This window comes from Pristiophorus japonicus, chromosome 2 (assembly GCF_044704955.1).
Source record: "Pristiophorus japonicus isolate sPriJap1 chromosome 2, sPriJap1.hap1, whole genome shotgun sequence".
NCBI lineage: Eukaryota > Metazoa > Chordata > Chondrichthyes > Pristiophoridae > Pristiophorus > Pristiophorus japonicus.
This window is the reverse complement of record NC_091978.1, coordinates 120,519,787-120,545,434: the sequence shown is the minus strand read 5'-3', so window position 1 is coordinate 120,545,434 and position 25,648 is coordinate 120,519,787. Positions and strand designations below refer to the sequence as shown.

Below are 25,648 nucleotides of genomic sequence, written 5' to 3'. Positions count from 1 at the left end.
CCACCGTATTCTCTCAAATTCCTGCTGGTTCCAAGTATTTCTCGACCCTCGACATCGCCAATGGATTCTGGAGTATCCCTGTTAAGAGGGAAGACCAGTACAAATTTGCGTTGACATTTGAGGACCAGAGCTACACCTGGACATGCCTGCCTCAGAGGTTCCACAATGACTCCACGATATTCCACAAACGAATGGCTGCAATTTTAAAAGACTTTTCCCACCCTACCTGCTTGCTGCAGTACATAGACGACCTACTGCTGGCAACTGACAGCATGGAGGAGCATCTGTTCCTTTTGCACGAACTTTTGACATTGTTGGCTCAGGCAGGACTAAAGGGGAAGCCCTTAAGGCTCAATTAGTAAAAGAACGGGTCACCTTTCTCGGAGTGTCCATTTCTCTAGAGGGATCATCCCCCGACACTCACAAGGTGGAGATAATACAGCGACTGCCATTACCCACTTCCAAAACAGCCCTATGATCATTCTTGGGTTTGGTGGGGTACCAAAGGAACTTTATCTCAGGTTTTGCAGAGCGTGCAAAGCCCCTGTATGATTTAATAAAACTGCAGGGTGATGACATACGCCCGGCATGGACTATTGCCCATACCCAATCCGCGGCTAAATTAAAAACTGCAGTGATACAACCCAATGTCTGATCACTCCTGATCCCATGTAGCCCTTCCATTTGGAGGTAGGGGCCACAGAGCAAAGCCTCACTGCAGTTCTGTGCCAAATGTGAGCTGATCGACATATGCGTCTCGAATCCTGCAAGGGGGCAGAAAAGACATACACCGCATGCAAGCACCACCTACTGGCCGTCTTCTTGTCAGTACATCACTTTACCTTTATTACTGGGTTACAGGCTACAATCCTGCACAGCGGACACACACCTCAAACTACTGATGAAACCTGGAGATTCCCTAGTTTCCTCCTGCATGCACTAACCGAGCCTCGCTTCAAAGCGCACTCCCACCTCAAGGGCCATGGGTTCACCTCCAGATAGACTTCATTGGGCCACTTCCACAGGCGCAAGGCAATTTTCAGCATGCCCTAGTGGTGGTGGATCAATTCACTAAATGGATCGAAGCATTCCCCTGCCGCTCCAACACAGCTATCACAGCAGCCAAAACACTATTGAATCATGTGTTTTGTAGGTGGGGAGTACCAGTACAAGTGGACAGCGATCAAGGTTCACACTTTACTGGTAAAATTTTTACCCACCTGCAGGAAATGTTGGGGATAAAACACAAATTTCTCACCACCCCCAGTCGTCCGGAGGGGTCGAAAGGGGAACAGGACCCTCAAGTTAATGATAAAAAAATTGTGTGTGGACCACCCCACTCAATGGGCTAACATGCTGCCAATGTGCTTAATGGCAATAAGGTCCACACCTCAGAACAACAGGGGTCTCCCCATATCAGACCATGATCGGGAGGCTCATGAGAACATCAGGCCCGCTAACACTAACAGGGATGAGTCCCCTGAAAATGAAAACATGTTGTTCCAAGTGGCTGGAACAAGTGGTAGATCGCACCGATCAGATCAATCAATTTGTGGTCACCAAATTGGGGAAGTCAAGAAGACAAATTAAAAGGTACTTTGACAAGAAAGTACGTCCCTTTGAATATGAGGTGGGAGACTCAGTAATGATTAAAATTATGGGAAAAAGAAGCATGTCTTTGAGACCGGGCGGTGGGGACCACAAGATTATAGACCGATTGAACCCTGAGGTTTATTTGATTCAGTTACTGGGAAAAAATGGTGTTAAGTACAAGAAGTGGTTTCACACTAATCAGTTAAAAACTGCCAAAGAGTAAATATTGCACTGATCTTGTTTCCCACAGACCATGTTACGCAACCTCACGCTAGTCAGGACGATACTGGTCACGACCGAATCCAAGGGAAGATGGCGAAGCGGGAGCTGCAGCTTGGGATCGACTCAGGATCAGTTCCTCAGGGTAGCTAATATAACACCACTTTTTAAAAAAAGGGAGGGAGAGAGAAGCGGGTATTTATAGACCCGTTAGCCTGACATCAGTGGTGGGGAAAATGTTGGAATCAATTATTAAGCATAAAATAGCAGCGCATTTGGAAAGCAGCGACAGGATCAGTCCAAGTCAGCATGGATTTATGAAAGAGAAATCATGCTTGACAAATCTTCTGGAATTTTTTGAGAATGTAACTCGTACAGTGGACAAGGGAGAACCAGTGGTTGTGGTGTATTTGGACTTTCAAAAGGCTTTTGACAAGGTCCCACACAAGAGATTGTTGTGCAAAATCAAAGCGCATGGTATTGGGGGTAATATACTGACGTGGATAGAGAACTGGTTGGCAGACAGGAAGCAGAGAGTCGGGATAAACGGGTCCTTTTCAGGATGGCAGGCAGTGACTAGTGGAGTGCCGCAGGGCTCAGTGCTGGGACTCCCACCTCTTTACAATATATATTAATGATTTAGATGAAGGGAGTGTAATATCTCCAAGTTTGCAGATGACACTAAACTGGGTGGCGGTATGAGCTGTGAGGGGGACACCAAGAGGCTGCAGGGTGACTTGGACAGGTTAGGTGAGTGGACAAATGCATGGCAGATGCAGTATAATGTGGATATAAATGTGAGGTTATCCACTTTGGGGGCAAAAACGCGAAGACAGAATATTATCTGAATGGTGGCAGATTAGGAAAAGGGGAGATGCAACGAGACCTGGATATCATGGTTCATCAGTCATTGAAAGTTGGCATACAGGTACAGCAGGCGGTGAAGGCGGCAAATGGTATGTTGGCCTTCATAGCTCGGGGATTTGAGTATAGGAGCAGGGAGGTCTTACTGCAGTTGTACAGGGCCTTAGGTGAGGCCTCACCTGGAATAGTGTTCAATTTTGGTCTTCTAATCTGAGGAAGGACGTTCTTGCTATTGAGGGAGTGCAGCGAAGGTTCACCAGACTGATTCCCAGGATGGCCGGACTGGATCAACTGGGCCTTTATACACTGGAGTTGAGAAGGATGAGAGGGGATCTCATCGAAACATACAAGATTCTGACGGGACGGGACAGGTTAGATGCGGGTAGATTGTTCCCGATGTTGGGGAAGTCCAGAACCAGGGGACACAGTCTTAGGATAAGGGGTAGGCCATTTAGGACTGAGATGAGGACAAACTTCTTCACTCAGAGTTGTTAATCTGTGGAATTCCCTGTCGCAGAGAGTTGTCGATGCCAGTTTATTGGATATATTCAAGAGGGAGTTAGATATGGCCCTTACAGCTAAAGGGATCAAGGGGTATGGAGAGAAAGCAGGAAAGGGGCACTGAGGGAAATGATCAGCCATGATCTTATCGAATGGTGGTGCAGGCTCGAAGGGCCTACTCCTGCACCTATTTTCTATGTTTCTGTAACTCACGATCATCAATGTGCTTTGAGAAGCAATGGTGCATTGAAGATACGGGAAGGGGAGCGCCTCCGCTGGAGATGTTATTGTATTATAGTAAATCCCCTACATGTGGCCTACGAGGTGGGGACCAAGTCAGACCATCCACTTTTCTCTCCAAGTTTAAAACCCATAAACAGCAGAGTTATCAGAATCCTCTCAATGTTTATGATATGTGAGCCTTGAGGAGATAAACCATATGAGGTGTCATTAAGGATATTTCACCCTCAAGGTGGGGAGTTTGTAAGAATAAAAGTGTTCAGTAATAAAATTGATTCTGTGTATGTATAAATGTTGAAAGTGTAGACTATACGAAAAGACAGTTTTGAAAGATTCAAAATGGAAGCTCACAGAACTCCAGCATGCTGTTTGTGTATTGAGTTAATTGAAAAGCCATTAAACCTAATCAAGGGATAGCTGGGCCAGTCCAGCAGACACACGAGTGAGGAGAGCCAATAAGGAACTGCCCTAGAACCAAAGTCCAATCCTGAGGCTTTCGGAGGAACAATGGACTTCAGGGATATAAAAAAAACTCAAGCCACAGTTTGCCCTCTCTCCTGGGCACACGGCAAAACGCCTGCTCAAAGACCAGCCGAAACAGCAGGCCGTATATTTAGCCAGCCAGCCAGCCAGAGGAAAGTGACGTATACCTTTTTATAAATCATCATCATAACATTGTATCTATTGTAACTAGTAACTGACGACTGCTGATAAATGTGCATGTGTCTGTGTTTAATAAACTGTTACGAATTGTTTTAAAATAATCGTCTCACTGTCAATTTAATGCCAGAGATTTAGAAATCTTACAGGAGAGCATTCTGCCCATCATGCCTGGTGCCTGCTCTTTGAAAGCACGATCCAATTAGTCATACTCCCATTCAGGTGTAGATTTTTAAAGTCATTTTCAGTGATTTTAAATCAGGTTACTAACAATTGGAGGGCTGGAAACACGTAATAAAATTGCTTATTTTTGCTAATAAATCAATTTTTAGCTGTAATAATAAAAATGCACTAGGTAACCATTTTTAAATACATCAAGGAATATATTTCTCAATGGAATAAAAAAAAGTTATGTTCTGTTACGCTACCCAATTGCGCTGGTTCATTGAAGATTGCATGTTTGTGATAATACAAATTAACTTGAAGCCTAATCTAACCAGCGCAATTTTAAGCACATTTTGGGCCCAACTTCCCGATTGGATCCAATTTCCCGATGGGACCCGAAGAGGAAACTCTCCTCCCATACATCTCAAAAGGACACCAATGACACAATGAACAGGATGAGCGGATAGTGACTTGACGACTAGGAAAGGCATCAGTGTGATTACAACTTTCATTTATATAGCGCCTTTAAAAGTAGTAAAATGTTCCAAGGCACTTCATAGGAGTATTATCCAACAATATTTGAGATCAAGTAACAGAAATATTTGGATAGGTGATCAAAAGCATGGTTTTGAGGAGCATCCTAAAGGAGGAGAGCATGGTAGAGAGGCGGAGAGGTTTAGGGAGGGAATTCCAGAGCTTAGGGCCGAGACAGCTGAAAGAATGGCCCTCAATAGTAGGGCAATAGAAATCGGGGATGCACAAGAGGCTGAAATTGGAAGAGCGCAGAGATCTCGGAGGGTTGTAGGGCTGGAGGAAGTTACAGAGAAAGGGAGGCGCGAGGCCATGGAGGGATTTGAACACTAAGGTGAGTATTTTAACTCAAGCGTTGCCAGACCAGAAGTCAATGTAGGTCAGCGAACACAGGGGTGATGGGTGAACAGGACTTGATGCAAGTTAGGAAGGATACAGACAGCAACGTTTTGGATGAGTTGACATTTACAGCGGGTGGAAAGTGGAAAGCTTTGGAACAGTAGAGTCTGGAGGTAATAAAAGCATGCATGAGGGTTTCAGCAACAGAAACAACATTGCATGTGTTAATGAACTCTACTACCCAAGCTGTGTAATGATGCAAACATACCAGACTTCAGTTTTAGGTACTCAAACAAAATGAGTCATAGCCATCAACTCCAAAGAATATTCAGTGAAGAAATAAAATCTTTAAGTGTTGGATGCCGGGAAGAAGAAGACAACATAGGTAAGAACCCGCAACTGTCCCATACTTCATCCAAGTGGCCTTTCTTCATATGTAAGCCTGGACAATAAGTGCTGGAACATAGGGTTTTGTGTTCAATCCAGTGATCCTTTAAATATCTATTACGTTTTTTTGTACAAGAAAAGCATAACACCACTGGGAATTGTTACTGTACATTATTCTAGTCATGTTTTTAAAACTTAAAAAGCACTGGCTAGGCCAATAGCATAGAGCTCCCGTTTTTGTTTCCAACTTTCTTCTCGCCTGCCCTTCACTTTTGCTGGATGCAATCCCCCTTGCTGGGTATAACTGAATGAGTGCCAGCACCCTTCTGGCACCTCACCCAAGTGGCCATTCTTCACATGTGCACCTTGTTGGCAAAATTATTAATTTATGGAGCAGCAGTGGTAGAGAATTACAATCATGCCCAAACATCATCCAACACCTGTATGTGCACTTTCTAGTGGTCAATGGATGGCAATCAGGACCTGGAACCAGAACCTCAGCTGCTTAACCCCTCCCTCGCTGAGGGACGATGAAACCAATTGCAATACCCCTACTACTATCACAGCGGAGATCAGAGATTGGAACTCTAACTGAGCTCTGTGGGCAGCTCAGCACAGATCTCCTTTAAGCATCTAATCTTTGCATAACACTATGTTCTTAAGATCCACACTGTGACGATATTAGCCAATCATTATCAACTCGGCCCCAAGCTCCAGAATTCCCTCGCTAAACCTCTCCACTTTGCTTTCCTCCTTTAAGATGCTTGTTAAAACTTATGTCTTTGTCCAAGCTTTTGGTCACCTGTCCTTGCATCTCATGTGGCTCAGTGTCAAATTTTGTTTGATAACGCTCCTGTGCAGCACCTTGGCACAATTTATGATGTAAAAAAAACACTATCTAAATGCACGTTGTCATCTTATATACTAACTCGGGTATTACAATGCTAAAATAGAATGTCTATACGCATTACTACAAGGAATGCTGATTACTGTATCTTTGCGAGAAATCTTTTTAAATTTCAGAAATAGTCATGAATCTTTTAAAAGCAAATCTAACAAGACTAACATTCGGAAGGATACTGTGGCACTCACCACTAATAACAATACACTAGGATGTACCAGCACAAGAGAATAAATCACAATAACACTGGCTGCATATACCCAACCACAGCAAAATCCAACTGTACATGTGGAAAGAACAGGTTCCATAGAAACACAGAAAATAGTAGGCGGCCATTCGGCCCTTCGAGCCTACACCGCCATTCGATATGATCATGGCTGATCCTCTATCTCAACACCATATTCCCGCTTTCTTCCCATACCCCTTGATGTCTTTTGTGTCTAGAAATCTATCTATCTCCTTCTTAAATTTATTCAGTGACTTGGCTGAATTCCACAGGTTCACCACCCTCCGAGTGAAAACATTTCTCTTCATCTCAGTCCTAAATTTCCTACCCCATATATCTTCCATAAGGCATTTGACAAGGTGCCACATAAAAGATTACTGCACAAGATAAAAGTTCACAGGGTTGGGGGCAATACATTAGCATGGATAGAGGATTGGCTAACTAACAGAAGACGGAGAGTTGGGATAAATGGTTCATTCTCTGGTTGGCAACCAGTAACTAGTGGGGTGCCGTCGGGATCAATGCTGGGACCCCAACTATTTACAATCTATATTAACAACTGGGAAGAAGGGACTGAGTGTAACGTAGCCAAGTTTGCTGAAGTTACAAAGATGGGAGGAAAAGCAATGTGTGAGGAGGAGACACAAAATCTGCAAAAGGACATAGACAGACTAAGTGAGTGGGCAAAAATTTGGCAGATGGAGTATAATGTTGGAAAGTGCGAGGTCGTGCACTTTGGCAGAAAAAAAATCAAAGAGCAAGTTATTATTTAAATGGAGAAAGATTGCAAAGTGCTGCAGTACAGCGGGACCTGGGGGTACTTGTGCATGAAACACAAAAGGATCGTATGCAGGTACAGCAAGTGATCAGGAAGGCCAATGGAATCTTGGCCTTTATTGCAAAGGGGATGAAGTATAAAGCAGGGAAGTCTTGCTACAGTTATGTAGGATATTGGTGAGGCCACACCTGGAATACTGCATGCAGTTTTTGTTGCCATATTAACGAAAGGATATACTTGCTTTGGAGGCAGTTCAGAGAAGGTTCACTAGGTTGATTCCGGAGATGAGGGGGTTGACTTATGAGGAAAAGTTGAGTAGGTTGGGTCTCTACTCACTGGAATTCAGAAGAATGAGGTGATCTTATTGAAACGTATAGATTATGAGGGGGCTTGACAAGGTGGATGCAGAGAGGATGTTTCCACTGATGGGGGAAGACTAGAACTAGGGGGCATAATCTTAGAATAAGGGGCCGCCCATTTAAAACTGAAAAGAGAAGAAATTTCTTCCCAGAGGGCTTTAAATCTGTGGAATTCCCTGCCTCAGAGAGCTATGGAAGCTGAGACATTGAATAAATTTAAGACAGAAATAGACCGTTTCTTAAACAAGAAGAGGTTATGGGGAGCGGACAGGGAGGTGGAGCTGAATCCATAATCAGATCAGCCATGATCTTATTGAATGGCTGAGCAGGCTCGAGGGACCGTATGGCCTACTCCTGTTCCTATTTCTTATGTTCTTATTCTTGTGTCCTGAGACTGTGACCTCTTGTTCTAGACTTCCCAGCCAGGGGAAACATTGTCCCCACATCCAGTATGTCCAACACCATCAAAATTTTATACATTTCAATGAGATCGCCTCTCATTCTTCTAAACTCTAGTGAATACAGGCCTAGTCGACCCAATCTCTCCTCATAAGACAGTCCTGCCATTCCAGGAATCAATCTGGTGAACTTTCACTGCACTCCCTCTATGGCAAGTATATCCTTTCTTAGGCAAGGAGACCAAAACTGCACACAATACTCCAGGTGCGGTTTCACCAAGGCCCTGTATAACTGTCGTAAGTCATCCTTGCGCTCCTGTACTCAAATCCTCTTGCAATGAAGGGCAACATACAATTTGCCTTCCTAACTGCTTGCTGCACCTACATGTTTGCTTTCAATGACTGGTATACAAGGATACCCAGGTCCCTCTGTACATCGACACTTCCCAAGCTATCACCATTTAAATAATACTTTGTCTTTATGTTTTTCTAACCGAAATGGATAACTTCACGTTTATCCACATTATACTGCATCTGCCATGTGTTTGCCCACTCACTCAACCTATCTAAAATCGCCTTGCAGTGTCTTTGCATCCTCCTCACAACCACACCTAGTTTTGTGTCGTCAGCAAACTTGGAAATATTACATTTGATTCCCTCATCCAAATCTTAATATATTGTGAACAGCTGGGGCTCCAAGCACTGATACCAATGGTACCCAACTAATCACTGCCGGCCACCCCAAAAAAGACCCGTTTATTCCTACTCTCGGTTTCCTGTCAGTTAACCAATTTTCAATCCATGCAAGTATATTACCTCCAAGCCTATGTGCTTTAATTTTGCACACTAATTAGATTCAATTAGATGACTGATTTGCATAGCTAAATAAAACACAACATCCCATGTCTGACTGTGTTTAATACCAAGTATAGAAGACAAAAACATACCACTGCTTTCCAAAATAAAATAACCTTTAGGCTCACACGGCTGGATAAATTAAGTAATTTCAAGTAGAATTGAAAAACTAAGAAGAGCTAACTTTTACAGCTCTGAATACTCCAGAATGCTTGAGATGCTCAAGTTATTTCATGTTCTTCAGTCTTGACTGAAGATGTACTTACTGTCGATTTATTTCCATCAAGACACTTGCCCAGAGAATTCTTTCAATACACTCTTATTTTAGCACAGTGCTCATGGCCAAAACACTTTGCATATTCAAACTGAGATGAGGAAAAATTTCTTCTGAGGGTTGTAAATCTATGGACTTCTCTGCCCCAGGGAGCCCTGGAGGCTGGGTCATTGAATATATTAAAACCGGAGAGACACAAAATTTTGAGCAATAAGGGAGTAAAGGGTTATGGGGAGCGGGGAGGGAAGTGAAGCTGAGTACATGATCAGATCAGCCATGATCTTATTGAATATCGGAGCACGGTCGAGGGGCCAAATGGCCTACTCCTATTTCTTATGTTATGACAAGCAGATATGATATCATCCCTAATTGAGCAACCTGAAGAATCAGTAATGAACAACAATTTGCATTTATATGGAGTCTTTAACATAGAAAAAACTGCAAGGCACTTCACATTGGAGTCAAAATATAAAGACGCCAAGTCAAAGAAGCAGATATTAGGCAGGGATAACCAAACACATGGTGTAAAATGTCAGTTTTAAACAAACAGAGACTTAAAAGGAAGAGGAAGTGGAGAGGCAAATGATTTGGGGAATGAATTCCAAAAAAAGAGGGACCTATGCAGCTGATGGCAAGGCCAACAATGATGGGGCAAAGGGACGGAGAAATTCACAAGAGAGTCAGAGGAATACAGTATGGGGAAGGGGAAAATGTAGGGCTTGTCGTGCTGGAGCAAATTAAGAGATAGAGAGGGATGAGGCCATAGGAAAATGTAAACACATGGATAAGAATTTTAAATCCGAGATGTGGGAGACCAGGAGCCAACGTAGGTCAGTGATGGGCAAGCAGGGTAGGAGACAGGTAGCAAACATTTGAACAAATGTAAACTCTGAGGGTGCAAGCTGGTCTCCCACCCAAGAGATTAATGGAATTTCAACAGCAGATGGATGAAGGTTGGGGCAGATGTGGATAATATTATGGGGTTGGAAGTCTTTGTGATGGAGAGGATATTGAGCCAGAAGCTCAGCTTGAGGTTGAATTGACACCGAGGTTGCTACAGTTTGGTTATGCCTGATACAGTCACCAGGGAGGGAGATGGAGTGGGGAAGGTACAGAGGAGTCAAAGGTAGTTTTTTTTGAGGGGGGTGCTGATAACAGTGGTTTTGGAAAGGAAGGGGAAAGTGTCTAAGGAGAGAGGGTCACTTACAATATCAGCTAACACGTGGGTCAGAAAAGGAAGTTGATTGTGTGAATGTCTGCCTGAAACACATGCTAAAGAGTATTTTAAAACTTGCAGAAAATGAACATACAAGTAGAGGTGAAAATATATTTGCAAATTTTATAAACCAGCACAAACAAAAAAAAAAAGATTTTTTTTTTGCTTTTACTGCTGCCTTAAGATGAAGTGCCATTGAAACACTATCTTTACCCGTTTACCGTGCATTAACAAGCCAGGCATAAGGAACTCCTACAGTACTATCTAAATTTCCTCACAAAGAAACAGTCATCTAAAATAAACGAAGAGGCGATGAGGTATTGAGAGATTTTAAAAAGTACTGTGGCAAAAGGGACAAGGGATATAAAAAAAAGTGAGAAAACCAAGAAAAAGAATAAGGTTCAAGGTTTCAAAAAAAAAAAACTGGTCATGAAAAACATTAATAACTATGAAAAGACATGATATAAAAGCTATAACACAGTTGTATAATACAACCTTAGTTTTGGACAGCACCAGGAACTGAATATTCCTATTTATAACAATTTCAACAGACATAGGGAAGAAGAAAGTTATGGGGAGCACCACATTTTAGGAAGGATATCAAGGCCTTGGAAAGGGTGCAGAAGAGATTTATTGGAATGGTACCAGAGATGAGACACTTCAGTTATGTGGCAAGACTGGAGAAGCTAAGACTATTCTCCTTAGAGCAGAGAAGGTTAAGAGGAGATTTGATAGAGGTCTTCAAAATTATGAACATTTTTGACACAGTAAGGAAAAACTGTTTCAAGGAGGATCAGTAACCAGAGGACACCAATTTAAGGTGATTGGCAAAAGAACATGGGTGACATGGGGAAGCATTTTTTTTTTTAAAACAGAGTTGTTGTGATCTAGAATATAATGCCTGAAAGAGTGATGTAAGCAAATTCAATAGGAACATTCAAAAGTGAATTGGTTAAATACTTGGAAAAAATATTTTACAGGGGTATGGGGAAAGAGCAGGGGAGTGGGATTAACTGGATAACTCTACCAAAGAGCCAGCACGGGCACAATGTGCCAAATGGCCTACTTCTGTGCTGTAACATTCTATGATTCTATGATTGTCCAACAAGGAAAGACGTATTGCACGATTTGGTTCTTAATAATGAATTAGGTCAATTACTGACTGAGGAATGGAAAAACAATTGGGATAGAGCAATCAAAATTAGTTTAGAAAAAGTAATAGAGTCATAAGGTTCTGGACTGGCAAAAGACAAAGTTCAAAGAGATATAAAAAGAGTCATGCCAAATTAACTGGGTACAAGAGTTAAGAAACAGGTCAATGGATCCTCAATGGAAATCTTTAAATGCGAGATGAATAGAATACATAGTAAATATATTCCTATGAAGGGGTTGCATCAAAAAAATACAGTTCTCTGGATAAAGAGAGATTAAAACTAAAAAGGGAGGCATGTGATAAAATTAATATAATGAACAATATAACAAGGCTAATGGGGGGGGGGGGGTCAAAAGGGAGCTTAAAAGACTAAAAATATATAAAACAAGATATTATGAAAGGAAATAGAATTAGGAGCAGGAGTAGGCCATTCGGCCCCTCGAGCCTGCTCTGCCATTCAATGAGATCATGGCTGATCTTCAACCTCAACTCACTTTCTTACTCTATCCCCATATTCCTCGATTCCCTTAATATCCAAAAATTTGTCGATTTCAGTCTTGAATATACTCACTCAAAGACTGAGCCTCCACAGCCCTCTGGGGTAGAGAATTCCAGAGATTCACAACCCTCTGAGTGCAGACGTTTCTCCTCATCTCAGTTCTGCATGGCCCTTATTCTGGGACTGTGACCCCTGGTTCTGGATTCCTCAGCCAGAAGGAACACCCTCCCTGCATATACCCCGTCAAGCCCTGCAAGAATTTTGTATGTTTCAATGAGATCAGACCTCATTCTTCTAAACTCCGGAGAATATAAACCTAGTCTACTCAATCTCTCCTCAAAGGACAATCAACCCCATCCCAGGAATCAGTCTGTTGAACCTTTTTTGCACTCCCTCAATAGCAAGTATATCTTTCCTTAGGTAAGGAGACCAAAACTGTAAACAACACTCCAGGTGCAGTCTTACCAGGCATCGATATAATTGCAGTAAGACGTCTTTACTCTTATACTCAAATCCTCTTGTAATAAAGGCCACCATACCATTGGCTTCCTTAATTGCTTGCTGTACCTGCATGCTAACTTTCAGTGATTCGTGTACAGGGACACTCGGGTCCCTCTGAACACCAACACTTCCCAATCTCTGACCTTTTTACCAAAGTGGATAACTTCACATTTCTCCACATTATATTCCATTTGCTATGTTCTTGCCCACTCACTTAGCCTGTCTATATCCCCTTGAAGTTTCTTTGCATCCTCCTCACAACTTACATTCCCACCTAGCTTTGTATCAGCAGCAAACTTGATTACATTACATTTGGTCCCCTCATCCAAATCATTGATGTAGATTATGAATGGCTAGGGGCCCAAGCACCAATCCTTGCAGCACCCCAATAATTAAAGTCTGCCAACCTGAAAATTACCCGTTTATTCCGACTCTCTGTTTTCCATCTGTTAACTAATCCTCAATCCATGCTATTATATATTACCCCCAATCCCATGATCCCTAATTTTTTGTTTATTAACCTCTTGTGTGGCACTTATCGAATGCCTTCTGAAAATCCAAATACACCACATCCACTGGGCTCCCCCCCGCCCCCTTATCTATTCTGCTAGTTACATCAAAAAGCTCTAGCAGATTTGTCAAACATGATTTCCCTTTCATAAATCCATGTTGATTCTGCCCAATCCTATTATTCTTTTCCCTGTTACCACATCCTTAAGAGATTTCAGCATTTTCCCTGCTACTGATGTCAGGCCCTGTTTTCTTTCTCCCTCCTGTCTTAAATAGCAGGGTTACATTAGCTACCTTCCAATCTGCCGGCAGCGTTCCAGAATCGATGGAATTTTGGAAGATAACAACCAATGCATCCACTATCTCGACATCCACCTCTTTCAAAACCCTAGGGTGCAAGCCATTAGGTCCAGGTAATTTATCAGCTTTCAGTCCCATTAATTTCCTCAGTGCTATTTTTTTTTACGAATACTAATTTCTTTCAGTTCCTCATTCTCGTTAGACCCCTGATACTCCACTATTTCCGGGAGGTTTTTCGTGTCTTCTTCCATGAAGACAGACACAAAGAAGTTGTTTAATTTCTCTGCCATTTCATTATTCCCATTATAATTTCTCTTGGCTCAGCTTGTAGGGGACCCACATTTACTTGCGCTAATTTTTTTTAAAAAACATACCAATAGAAGCTTTTACGGTCTGTTTTTATGTCTCACTAGTTTACTCATTCTAATTTCCCTTTCTTTATCAATTTTTTGGTCCTCCTTTGCTGAATTTTAAAATCCTCAGGCTTACTGCTTTTTGGCAACATGAAAAGCCTCTTCCTTTGATCTAATACTATCTTTAACTTCTCGTTAGCCACGGTCGGATCACTTTTCTTGTGGGGTTTTTGTGCCTCAAAAGGAAAGTATGTTTGTTGTAAATTATGTATTAATACTTCAAATTCATTCTTTAAATAGTACAGGCTTTTATAAACATTTAAAAAAATAACAGGGTAGAACTACTCAGGGATGAAAGCAGTCTAATTTTGGAGGATGTAGTTATGACATTAAATAATTATTTTGATGCAATTTTTTACAAATGACAGTCGAACTAAGAACATTGTTGTACTGGAGGAGGATGTGGAATAATTGTTGGATATAACTGCAAAAGGAATTTGTTCACACAAATTAGCAGAATTCGTGGTCCAGCTGGTATGAATCCTAAGCTGTTGAAAGAAGTCAGAGAAGATACCGTAGGATCTAGCCACACATTTTGAATTCATCTGAAAATATGTAAATTATCTTTAAAAAATGTAATTCTTTTTGGGATGTGGGTGATGCAGGCAAGGCTGTATTCATTGTCTATCCACAATAGCCCCAAGAAGGTAATGAAAGTCTTTGTTTGAACAACAATCCTTGTGGGTGAGGATTGGCGAGCTGGTTATTGGTGAGTAGCTGTTGCTTGATGGTACTATTGATGGCTCCTTCCATTACGGGTTTATCCCAATCAATATGATTGGGATGACACTGACCGTGTAATTAGATTTGTCTCGATTTTTGGGAATAGGACATACCTTCCATATTGTTTGAAAAATGCCAATGTGAAAGCTTAGCTAATGGAGCGGCCTTCTCTGGTACATGGCTGCAACAATACCACTGGGATGTTATCAGGCTTTGCTGTGTCCACTGCACTTAGCTGTTTTATAATGTCACGTGGAGTAACCCAAATTGACTGGACATCTGTATCGATGATGGTGGAGATCCTGGAAGGAGGCGAAGTCGGCTCATCCATTCAGCACTTTGGACTGAAGAGACTTACTAACGCTTCAGACTTTTCTTTTGCACTCATGTGCTTTTCTCCACCGAGGTTGAGGATGGGGATGTTCATAGTGCCTCCTCCTTCTCCTGTTAGTTGCCTGGTTGTGCACCACCATTTTCAACTGAATGCGGTAGGGCTGTAGAGCTATGCTCTGATCCATTGATCGCAGGGCCACTTCGCTGGCTATAGCCTCTATTTTAGTTTTTTTAGCATGAAACCCAGTGTACAAATTCACTAGGTTCTTACCTCATTCTAAGGTCTACATTTTGCTGTTGTGAACACACCCTTCTGCACTTTGCATTGAACCAGGGTTGGTCTCTTGGCTTGATAGTGGCCATCATAGAAATTTATGGCACAGGAGGCCATTCAACCCATCATGTCTGTGCCAGCCGAAAAAGAGCTATCCAGCCTAATCCCACTTTCCAGCTCTTGGTCCGTAGCCTTGCAGGTTGTGGCACTTCAAGTGCATATCCAAGTACTTTTTAAATGTGATGACCATTTCAGCCTCTACCATCTTTTCAGATAGTGAGTTCCAGACCCCCACCACTTTCTGGGTGAAAATAGTTCTCAACACCCCTCTAGTCCTTCTACCAATTACTTTAAATCTATGCCCCCTGGTTATTGACCTCTTCTGCTAGAGAAAATAGGTCCTGCCTATCCACTCTATCTAGGCCTCTCACAATTTTATGCACTTCAATCATCTCCCCTCAGCCTCCTCTGTGACAAAGAAAACAACCCTAGCCTATCCAATCTTTCCTCATAGCTAAAATTCTCCAGTCCTGGCAACATCCTCAAATCTCTTTTGTACCCTCTCTAGTGCAATCACATTTTTCCTGTAATGTGGTGACCAGAACTGTACTCTAGCTGTGGCCTAACTAGTGCTGTGGCCACCAGTCCATGGAGTGAGGAATGTGCCAAGCCCCAAGGTTACAGATTTGCGGTATACAATTATGCTGCCGATGAGGATTCACAGCATTTTATTAATGTCTGAGTTTAGGCTTACTCGATCTGATCTTAGTCCATACCACTTAGCACAGTGGCAGTGCCTCACCACATGATAAACAATGTTTTCACAGTAGAAACAAAATGTTGTCTTTGGAAGGTGGTCACTTCTGCCAATTCTGTTTTAGACAGATGTGTCTGCGACAGATCGCTGAAGATGAAGTCAATTAGATTACTTCATCACCTGACCCAGGCCCTGTCTGGCAGCTAGGTCCTTCAGGACCCAGCCAACTCTGATTAGTGATGGTACTACCAAGGCACTCTTCATGTGCACAATGAACTTCCCCACCCAGATCACATGGTATACCCATGCTTCCTGTAAGTGATGTTCATAAGTTGAGGGGAGGAAGTAGGTGGTCAACAGTAGGGGTTTGCTTTGGCCTTGTTTAACCTGAAGCCATAAAATTTCATGGGATCCAGAGTTAATGTGAAGGACTACAAGGGCCATTCCCACCCAACTGCACATCACTGTGCCCCCGCCTCTGGTGGGTCCATCCTGCCATTAGGACATATAGCATGGTCAAGAATTATGCTGGAGCGGTCTGGAAAATTGGAGACATATACAATTCTGTGAGTACAACTAGATCAGGCTGTTGCAACTTGGGCACCAGCTCACAGATGTTCACGAGGAGGAATTTGACTGGGCTGAGATTGCCTTTGCCTTATCCTAATACAATATCTGGATCATAGGAAAACGAGGAGGCCATACAGCAACTTAAGCAATTAGCTCATGGCCGATCTGCACTTCAACTCCATTGCTGATAGGTCCAAACTTTCTTCTTATTGTTGAACTTTGTAGCGATTGCTTACAAATGGGTGGGTTGCGAGGCCACTTAGCAAGAGTCAACCACATAGTGTGGGACTAAAGTTACCTGTGGGTCAGACCGGGTGGGAGTGGTTGGCTCCCCTCCCTGAAGGACATGAGTAAACCAGTTGGGTTTCTACAAAATTCCAGAAGCTTTCATGGTTATTTTTCTGGTGCTAGCCCATAAATGATCAGATTTATTTCATTCAAGTGCAAAACTTGCTACGGTGGGATGTGAACTCACCACCTCTCGGATGCTAGTCCAGTATTATAACCACTAGGCTACCGAACCTGTAGATTCTGCCCTTGAACTGGAAAGTTGACAATGTTCCTCCAACACCTTTATTCTAGAAGGGGGAGAAAGATAAAGCGAATAACTAATAACCGGATAGTTTATCAGTCATGGACAAACTCTTGGAATCCATAATTCAAGATAAATTGGTGAGCGTTTAGAAATATATAGGCCAATTAAGGACAGCCAGCATGGATTTGTTAATGATGATGCATGTTTGACATATTTAAGAGTGTTTTTTTTTTTTAAAAAGAAGTGACAGAAAGGACAGATGACCATGCTAGATGTCCTAACGGCAGGATGGACCCACCAGAGGCAGGGGCACAGTGATGTACAGTCGGGTGGGAGTGGCCCTTGGAGTCCTCAACATTAAATCTAGATCCCATGAAATGTTATGGCTTCAGGTTAAACAAGGCCAAAGCAAACCCCTGGACAAAGGGTTCAATTAGGAGGGGGAGAATAGAGTATGAGAGGAAGCTTGCTGGGAACATAAAAACTGACTGCAAAAGATTCTATAGATATGTGAAGAGAAAAAGATTAGTGAATACAAACGTAGGTCCCTTGCAATCAGATTCAGGTGAATTTATAATGGGGAACAAAGAAATGTCAAACCAATTTAATACTTTGGTTCTGTCTTCACTAAGGAAGACACAAATAACCTTCCGGAAATACTAGGGGACCGAGGGTCTAGCGAGAAGGAGGAACTGAAGGAAATCCTTTAGTCAGGAAATTGTGTTGGGGAAATTGATGGGATTGAAGACCGATAAATCCCCGGGGCCTGATAGTCTGCATCCCAGAGTACTTAAGGAAGTGGCCCTAGAAATAGTCGATGTATTGGTGATGATTTGTCAACAGTAGCTAATCTAACACCACTTTTTTTTTTTTTAAAGTGAGAGAAAGCAGGTAATTATAGACCCGTTAGCCTGACATCAGTAGTGGGGGAAATGTTGGAATCAGTTGTTAAAGATGAAATAGCAGCACATTTGGAAAGCAGTGACAGGATCGGTCCAAGTCAGCATGGATTTATGAAAGGAAAATCATGTTTGACAAATCTTCTAGAATTTTGTGAGGATGTAACTCATACAGTGAACAAGGGAGAACCAGTGGATGTAGTGTATTTGGACTTTCAAAAGGCTTTTGACAAGGTCCCACACAAGAGATTGGTGTGCAAAATCAAAGCACATGGTATTGGGGGTAATGTACTGACGTGGATAGAGAACTGGTTGGCAGACAGGAAGCAGAGAATCGGGATAAACGGGTCCTTTTCAGAATGGCAGGCAGTGACCAGTGGAGTGCCGCAGGGCTCAGTGCTGGGACCCCAGCTCTTTACAATATACATTAATGATTTAGATGAAGGAATTGAGTGTAATATCTCCAAGTTTGCAGATGACACTAAACTGGGTGGCGGTGAGCTGTGAGGAGGATGCTAAAAGGCTGCAGGGTGACTTGGACAGGTTAGGTGAGTGGGCAAATACATGGCAGATGCAGTATAATGTGGATAAATGTGAAGTTATCCACTTTGGGGGCAAAAACACAAAGGCAGAATATTATCTGAATGGCGGCAGATTAAGAAAGGAGGAGGTGCAACGAGACCTGGGTGTCATGGTACATCAGTTATTGAAAGTTGGCATGCAGGTGCAACAGGCAGTGAAGAAGGCAAATGGTATGTCGGCCTTCATAGCTTGGGGATTTGAGTATAGGAGCAGGAAGGTCTTACATAAGTTGTACAGGGCCTTGGTGAGGCCTCACCTGGAATATTGTGTTCAGTTTTGGTTTCCTAATCTGAGGAAGGACGTTCTTGCTATTGAGGGAGTGCAGCGAAGGTTCACCAGACTGATTCCCGGGATGGCAGGACTGACATACGAGGAGAGACTGGATCAACTGGGCCTTTCTACATTGGAGTTTAGAAGGATGAGAGGGGATCTCATAGAAACTTAAGATTCTGACAGGACTGGACAGGTTAGATGCAGGAAGAATGTTCCCAATAATGGGGACGTCCAGAACCAGGGAACACAGTCTTAGGATAAGGGGTAGGCCATTTACAACTGAGATGAGGAGAAACTTCTTCACAGAGAGTTGTTAACCTGTGGAATTCCCAACCGCAGGGAGTTGTTGATGCCAGTTCATTGGATATATTCAAGAGGGAGTTAGATATGGCCCTTACGGCTAAAGGGATCAAGGGGTATGATGAGAAAGCAGGAAAGGGGTACTGAGGGAATGATCAGCCATGATCTTATTGAATGGTGGTGTAGGCTCGAAGGGCCGAATGGCCTACTCCTGCACCTATTTTCTATGTTTCTATGTCTCACAAAAGGCTTGTTAGAAAGATTCAGTGTATAGTATGAAATAAAAATGTAGCAGCATGGATAGAAAGTTAGGTGACGGAGAGGGTGCAAAAGGTTAGCTAAAATGGACAATAGGCTCAGATTGGAGTAAGTTGGAAGTTATGTACCCTTGCGATCAGCATTGAGTGCACTTTTTTTCTCTGTGTATATTTAGATGATAGGAAAAATACCAATTTGCTGACAAATTTGTCGAGATTTTGACAAACAGCAAAGAGGACTATAGACAGACAAGTTAGTGGAATGGCAGACAAACAATAGACACCATTTAATGTTGTACAAGTGTGCAATACATTTTGGGAGGAAAACCAAGGAATAGGAATATACAGTCAATGGAAAGATGCTGAAAGGTGTGCAGGAAGAGACCTAGGAGTTCAAATACATAATTTCCTGAAAGTAAGTAAAAGTAGATAAAGCCACAAAAAGGCCAACAGCATTTTGAGTTTATAAACAAGAGGCACAGAATGCAAGAGTAAACTAGTAAGCAGAAGTTTTTCCACTGGTTAGACCACAGTTAGATTACTGCATGCAGTCTTTAGTGCCCCAATTATGGAAAGGACATTAAAGACAGAGACAGTGTTTTGAAGGCCCGACCGGAGTAGTAGCGCTCTGATTATCGCAGTGAAACATTTACCATCCCATTCCCGCTTCCAATCCACCAGCTGCCATTTTAATATGCAGAGGCTCAATAACATGCAAACTTAGGACCCTGCTGCAATTTTGGAGGTACCAATAGGTGGAGCATGCACCAATCACATTTCGCCCACTGGTACCAGGCACTGAGCAGCCAAACCAGCGATCCTCAATATGCATCAAGTACAAGTTTTGTCAATAAATTTGCTGACCCGCCCATGCACCCCTCCTCTCGTTGCGTGATTGCCTCCCCGCTCCACCCTTTAGCACACTACTTCCAGCTTGGCCCACCCCCCCAATCTAGCAAGCTGCCTATGAGTACTGGAAAGCGCTCACAGCTCAACATGGTAACCAAATGAGACTGGGCCTCAAAATGGCTCAGGCTTTTCAGCTAGGACGGATAGCAGGTGGCATAAGCTCTCTAGCCACTGCCTGTCCAATTTTAAAACCACCCCCAGAGTCCGTTCAGTGTAGATTCACCTTGATGATGCCAGGAATCAGAAACTATATTGAGGAACAATTCGAGAACCTGGCACTCTTTCCAATGGAGCAGAGAAGGCTAAGAATTATTAAGGCTTTGAATAGAGTGAATAGGGAAAACTATTTCCTCTTGTTGTGAAGTTAGTGACGAGGGGTCATCGATTTAAAATTGTCACTAAGAGACTTAGGAGATTGGTTAGGTGAAATTTCTTTATGCAGAGACTTATTGGAGTATGAAATGTTTTCTAACAGGGATTGGTGAGGCAGAGACTATTGCAGCTTTTAAGGGAAAACTGCAAACATATTTGATGCAAATGAAGATGAAGGGTTACGGGGAGAGTGCAGGAAGCAGGATTCGTTTTCGAGCAAAGAGCTGGCTTCCATCTGTGCTCTGAAATTCTATGGTGCTACTTGTACCAATGCAAATTAAAACATTCCAATTTATGTTGGGACACATTATCTAATGTTACTTGAATGCAGCACTAGAAAGTCCCTGAGTATTCAAGAGTTCCCACATCATCAGGAAATAACCTAACATTTTCTTGCTGTTTTTAAATGGATGCTTCATAAATCTGACTAAAGGTCAAAACAGCCCAATCAAATCTGTTAAGAATTCACAGGCCACATTGATCCTCAATGAGAAAAGAAATGATTTACAATTCTTACAAAATTATAACAATGCATCTCCTCGCACACGTGTAAAACAAAACACATTATGTGCACCAAAAACAATGAGGGGAAAAAAAGGACATAAGTATTCAAACACTCAAAAGTGCAAATATTAACAATTGTTTCGTAATACCTTGGTTGATGATGGTGGAGTTGGAAAATTAAGCCAGGCTGGAGCAAAGTCATGCTGCGCCATTTAGGTCCTATGTCTCAGAATTTTAAAATAAGGTATCAACACCTCATGGCAAATCCCTGCAAAAGTGAAAACTTATGATTACCTTGAGTTCAGTTATTTGCTTCCCGAATGCAAATTATCAAAGAATACAAGAGCTTTTTCTTTACCCAATTTTTTTTCATTAAGAAATATTTATTTTATCTTTAATTATTGATAAATATCTACAAATAGGCCATTGCACTATTCCCGAAAAGCAATTCAGGATCTATCAAAGTACCTTTCTCCAAAGAAAGGGAGCAATTCCACAGTGTGAACTTCCCAGCAACAGCACCACAAGACTCTGCTTCTTTTCATCGCAGCACAACGTAAGGGTCATTCAAAGGTTCATTTTTCCAGTTTTAAGCGCACCAGCATTTATTGCTGTATGAACCCGGCAAAAGGTTTGAAAACTGTAGGAATACACATTTAAAATGAAATTCAGACGACATTTTCATGGAATTCAAAAGCAATCCCCTTATCGTCTATTTAGAAAAAAAAACACCATCTGCAAAAGAAAATCTGTTTGACAGTTGGGACTTTACACTGGAAGGGCTTTTTTTGGCAGTGAAGTGACTGCTATTGTGTACTTTCGGAAATTCAATGAGTAGATCGTAAATTATCCAGTTTGGCAACAATGATGACTATGTACAGATTATGAACATTTTCAAATATCACACCACCAACACACAGCCCTGACGTTCATGAAACTTTACATATTCTCTCCTGTTTCATGGACTGCTCAAGAAAGATTTACACAAATATCGCACTCCCTTAGGCCCACCAAGGCTAGTTTGAAAAAGATGATTAAATACCAGAAACCCTTCACAACTCCAGAAATGGCACCTAGTACTATGCAGTTTGTACTGACTCATGTTGAGCAATACAAAACAGAGAGAGGGGATAAACACAAATATCAAAGAGAAATAAAGATTTCATACTAAAAAGGAATATCAATAGTGGCAATATGTCTATTTCCATACAGGAAGTAGGTGAAAGCTACAAGATTACAGCTAAACACAAAAGACTATTGTAGTAATCAATACTTGGCATTGAAGACATTTATCTTGTTAAATCACGCAATACCTTTAACTCAAATGTATACCATATTAATTCACAAGCTCAAGGTTTCCACCAAGTAGTATTTAAATTAAAATCAATGAATTCAATTAAGTACCAAAAAAGAAAGCATAACTGTATTTAAAATATGCTGGGCATCAATTAAAAAAGGGAATAGATTTGTGATTTCTGAACACTCCTAAAAGGGAAATAAATTAACCTTGAGATAGCAACTCTGAAAGCTGTGACACACAGCAAGAGTCAGATGCTCTGTTAAACTACAACTGTAACTAGGCAATGTGTCAGAACTGCATAATCAAAAAGTGAGGCAAACAAGCGTGATTGGGCTTGGATGACAATTTCCTTTTATCCATAAATACAACATCATGTTTAATTACAACATTTTAAATGAGAACAGTATAATATAATTTACTAGAATTTAAATCGAGACTTACTAATTTGTCATGAGAAATTATATCCATCAAATTAGACAGACATGAATATCTAATATAGATGCCTTTATGGCAAAGAACTGCATCTCTATAATGAATGTACATAATACATTACCCTTACTAAAGATGAGAAAGCAAAAAAAATGTCAAAGCTGAAAACAGATGATATACAGGTAATCATCAATTGAACTCAAATGCACTTAACAAACCCCTTTCTTCCCTACGAGTCAGAAACTAATGCAGATTGCCACCACTAAAAAAAGTCAGCTGACTCAAATAAATCTAAAATATTTCAACCAAGTACATTAAAAACTTAACACTTCCCTCTCATTACCATCACCTGACACCAGACTCCGACTTCGAAAACAGAATAATATATAAATAGGAGACACCAAAACTACAAACATTCTGTTCACGCAGAGCTCGTGAGAATGTTTGTGCTCAAGATAAGGAATGTTAATACTGACAAACAAATCATTTTTCCCACTTTTGGCGGCAGGTGTCAGCATCAAGCATTCAAACATTAAGTGCAGCCAAATTAAACCTCCCTGTATGCCTTGCCAACAAGGTCTCAAGTTCAGAAAAGTACCAAATATTTACATATAATAAGCCTTTTATATTTCTTACACTAGCCATTGCTGTAGCATCTAACTGAGACTGATAATTTAGTGACCAAAACTGCATTGAGATTGCCCAAACCCATTTTAAGAAGGACCCTTACATCTAACAAACTTGAACTGAGCTTGAACCCAGGTCCAAGCTATGAGGGTGCATTAACCCACTATATCACATCATCCCTTTCAAACTGTAGGCCATTCTTAATTTGGACCACAATTCTGATTCCTCCCACCTCACTCAACTACAAAAAAGACCCCAATCTGTCCAATTCAGTTCAGATCCCTAACCAGCTAACAAAATTTAAAGACTGTATTAGCAACAATATCTTGCATACTTTTCAGAAATGAAGTTGCAGAACTACTCGCCACTCATTTACTACAGGTACCACAAAGGTCATATTCATTCAAGTCAGAATGGCTCAAAAATCAACATAATTTCCTAGACTTTATCACGAACAACATGCATATTTATATAGCACCTTTAAATGTAGTAAAACATCCCAAGGCACTTCACAATAGCATAATCAGACAACAATTTACAGTCAAAGAAGGAGACATTCAGACAGGTGACCAAAGCCTTGGTCAAAGAGGTTGGTTTGAAGGACATTGGTTCAATTCAATTTACCTGCTAAATTTGAATTCACAGACGCTCAAAAACATCAAGGCTCTGGAATTTTAAAATCCAATTAGCCATCCTCCTCTTGAAAGAAACTGTCTTTACCGTAGCTGTGGTCCTAATCTCTTCAGTTTCTAACAACTGGAATTTAGTGTTTTTTGCAAATCCACACAATGATTTTTTTTAATACTTTGTTACACTGGCTAATATCAAAATCAATTCATAAACATTTTTCCCAAATTGTGCTAGACCACAAACCCCATGAAATTGAAGGTTTAAATTTCAATTGTAGGCGTTTTTGTATATTTAACCAATCAGGTTATTCAGTTATGTTTATACTACAAGTGTCAATATGAAAGCCGGTATACATAAAATTCAACATTTAAAAAATATGAAATATATACTTACTGTTGCAGATATCCCGCGGCATAACAGTGAAGTTGAGTTACCTTAACCAATAATATGATGTAATTAATGCCAGATTCAAAAATATTCAGATTGAACACAAGGAAGTTCTGACAAGAACTCGGTAACAGAAAGTGAAGTTTTAATAACAAACAGCAACGGTTTTATTTTTATTCTGGTTTACAAATAGCGATAATTAGGCCTCAGAAATTTTTCACGTTTGTAAATATTTGGGAAAGCGGAATGAATGAAAAGATTCAGGAAATCTACCAATCTGAGAGGAAGAATAAGCTGCAAACACACGCACGACAGGGCTTCATCGCCACTAGATAAAAATGCAACAAGAGTCAAGCACGGAAGACTGCTCCTTTCCTGATTCTAAATTAAATCCTCAAACTCTTCCACTGCCTTCACAATCTGGAAAGTTGGGCGACCTCGGGCAACGGATGATGACGTAAACGGCCTGGTCGCTTTCCTGACGTCACGACGAAACTAAGAAGCGAAGAAAAAGCAAAGTAGGAAGCTCCAGCACGCGCGGGGGCTGCGCACACACCGCTGCTGAGGGCGCTCAGCTCTGCCACCTCACCTTTCGCTCGCTCAATTGCTGTAACATATTAGGTGAAGAATAAAGGTGCTTTACAGGGTGACCTTTACGTGGGTGACGTTCAATAAGGGGTCATCCAATTGGAATATATTTTTAAAGACCGCGCATCAGTTCTCGCGAGAAAAGCGCGCTGCCTGGTGGGTCTGCTCAGCGGCTGCAGGCAGCGCGTGCTCCCGAAGGGATGGCGGTTAGATTTAAAACTCAAATTCAAACTGTACGCAGCATGAGACAGGAGCGAGAGACAGCAACCCGTCCTGTGTGGGGCAAAGAGGCCGTGACCCATCCAACAGGGGCAGAGAGTTAGTGACCTATCCAACAGGGGCAGAGGCCGTGACCCATCCAACAGGGACAGAGGCCGTGACCCATCCAACAGGGACAGAGGCCGTGACCCATCCAACAGGGGCAGAGAGTCAGTGACCCATCCAACAGGGACAGAGGCCGTGACCCATCCAACAGGGGCAGAGAGTCAGTGACCCATCCAACAGGGGCAGAGTCAGT

At 41.8% G+C, this 25,648-nt stretch overlaps 1 protein-coding gene across 3 annotated transcripts in view; it reads right to left on the bottom strand.

Annotated features, from left to right (window-relative positions):
* The window catches only part of LOC139240573 (vasculin-like), a 134,964-nt gene extending 109,813 nt beyond the window's left edge, over positions 1-25,151 (bottom strand). Inside the window, exons 1-4 of one of the 3 annotated variants that reach the window (XM_070869127.1) lie at positions 25,133-25,151; positions 24,550-24,590; positions 21,639-21,810; positions 21,320-21,438 (exon numbers count right to left, since the gene is read on the bottom strand). In XM_070869127.1, coding sequence (XP_070725228.1) covers positions 21,320-21,382 — 63 coding nt within the window. In that variant the 5' untranslated portion in view covers positions 21,383-21,438; positions 21,639-21,810; positions 24,550-24,590; positions 25,133-25,151. Of the gene's footprint in view, positions 1-21,319; positions 21,439-21,638; positions 21,811-24,549; positions 25,040-25,132 lie in introns of those variants that run through there. The other 2 variants (XM_070869119.1, XM_070869135.1) reach the window with 2 other exon arrangements.
* Positions 25,152-25,648: the final 497 nt, after the last annotated feature.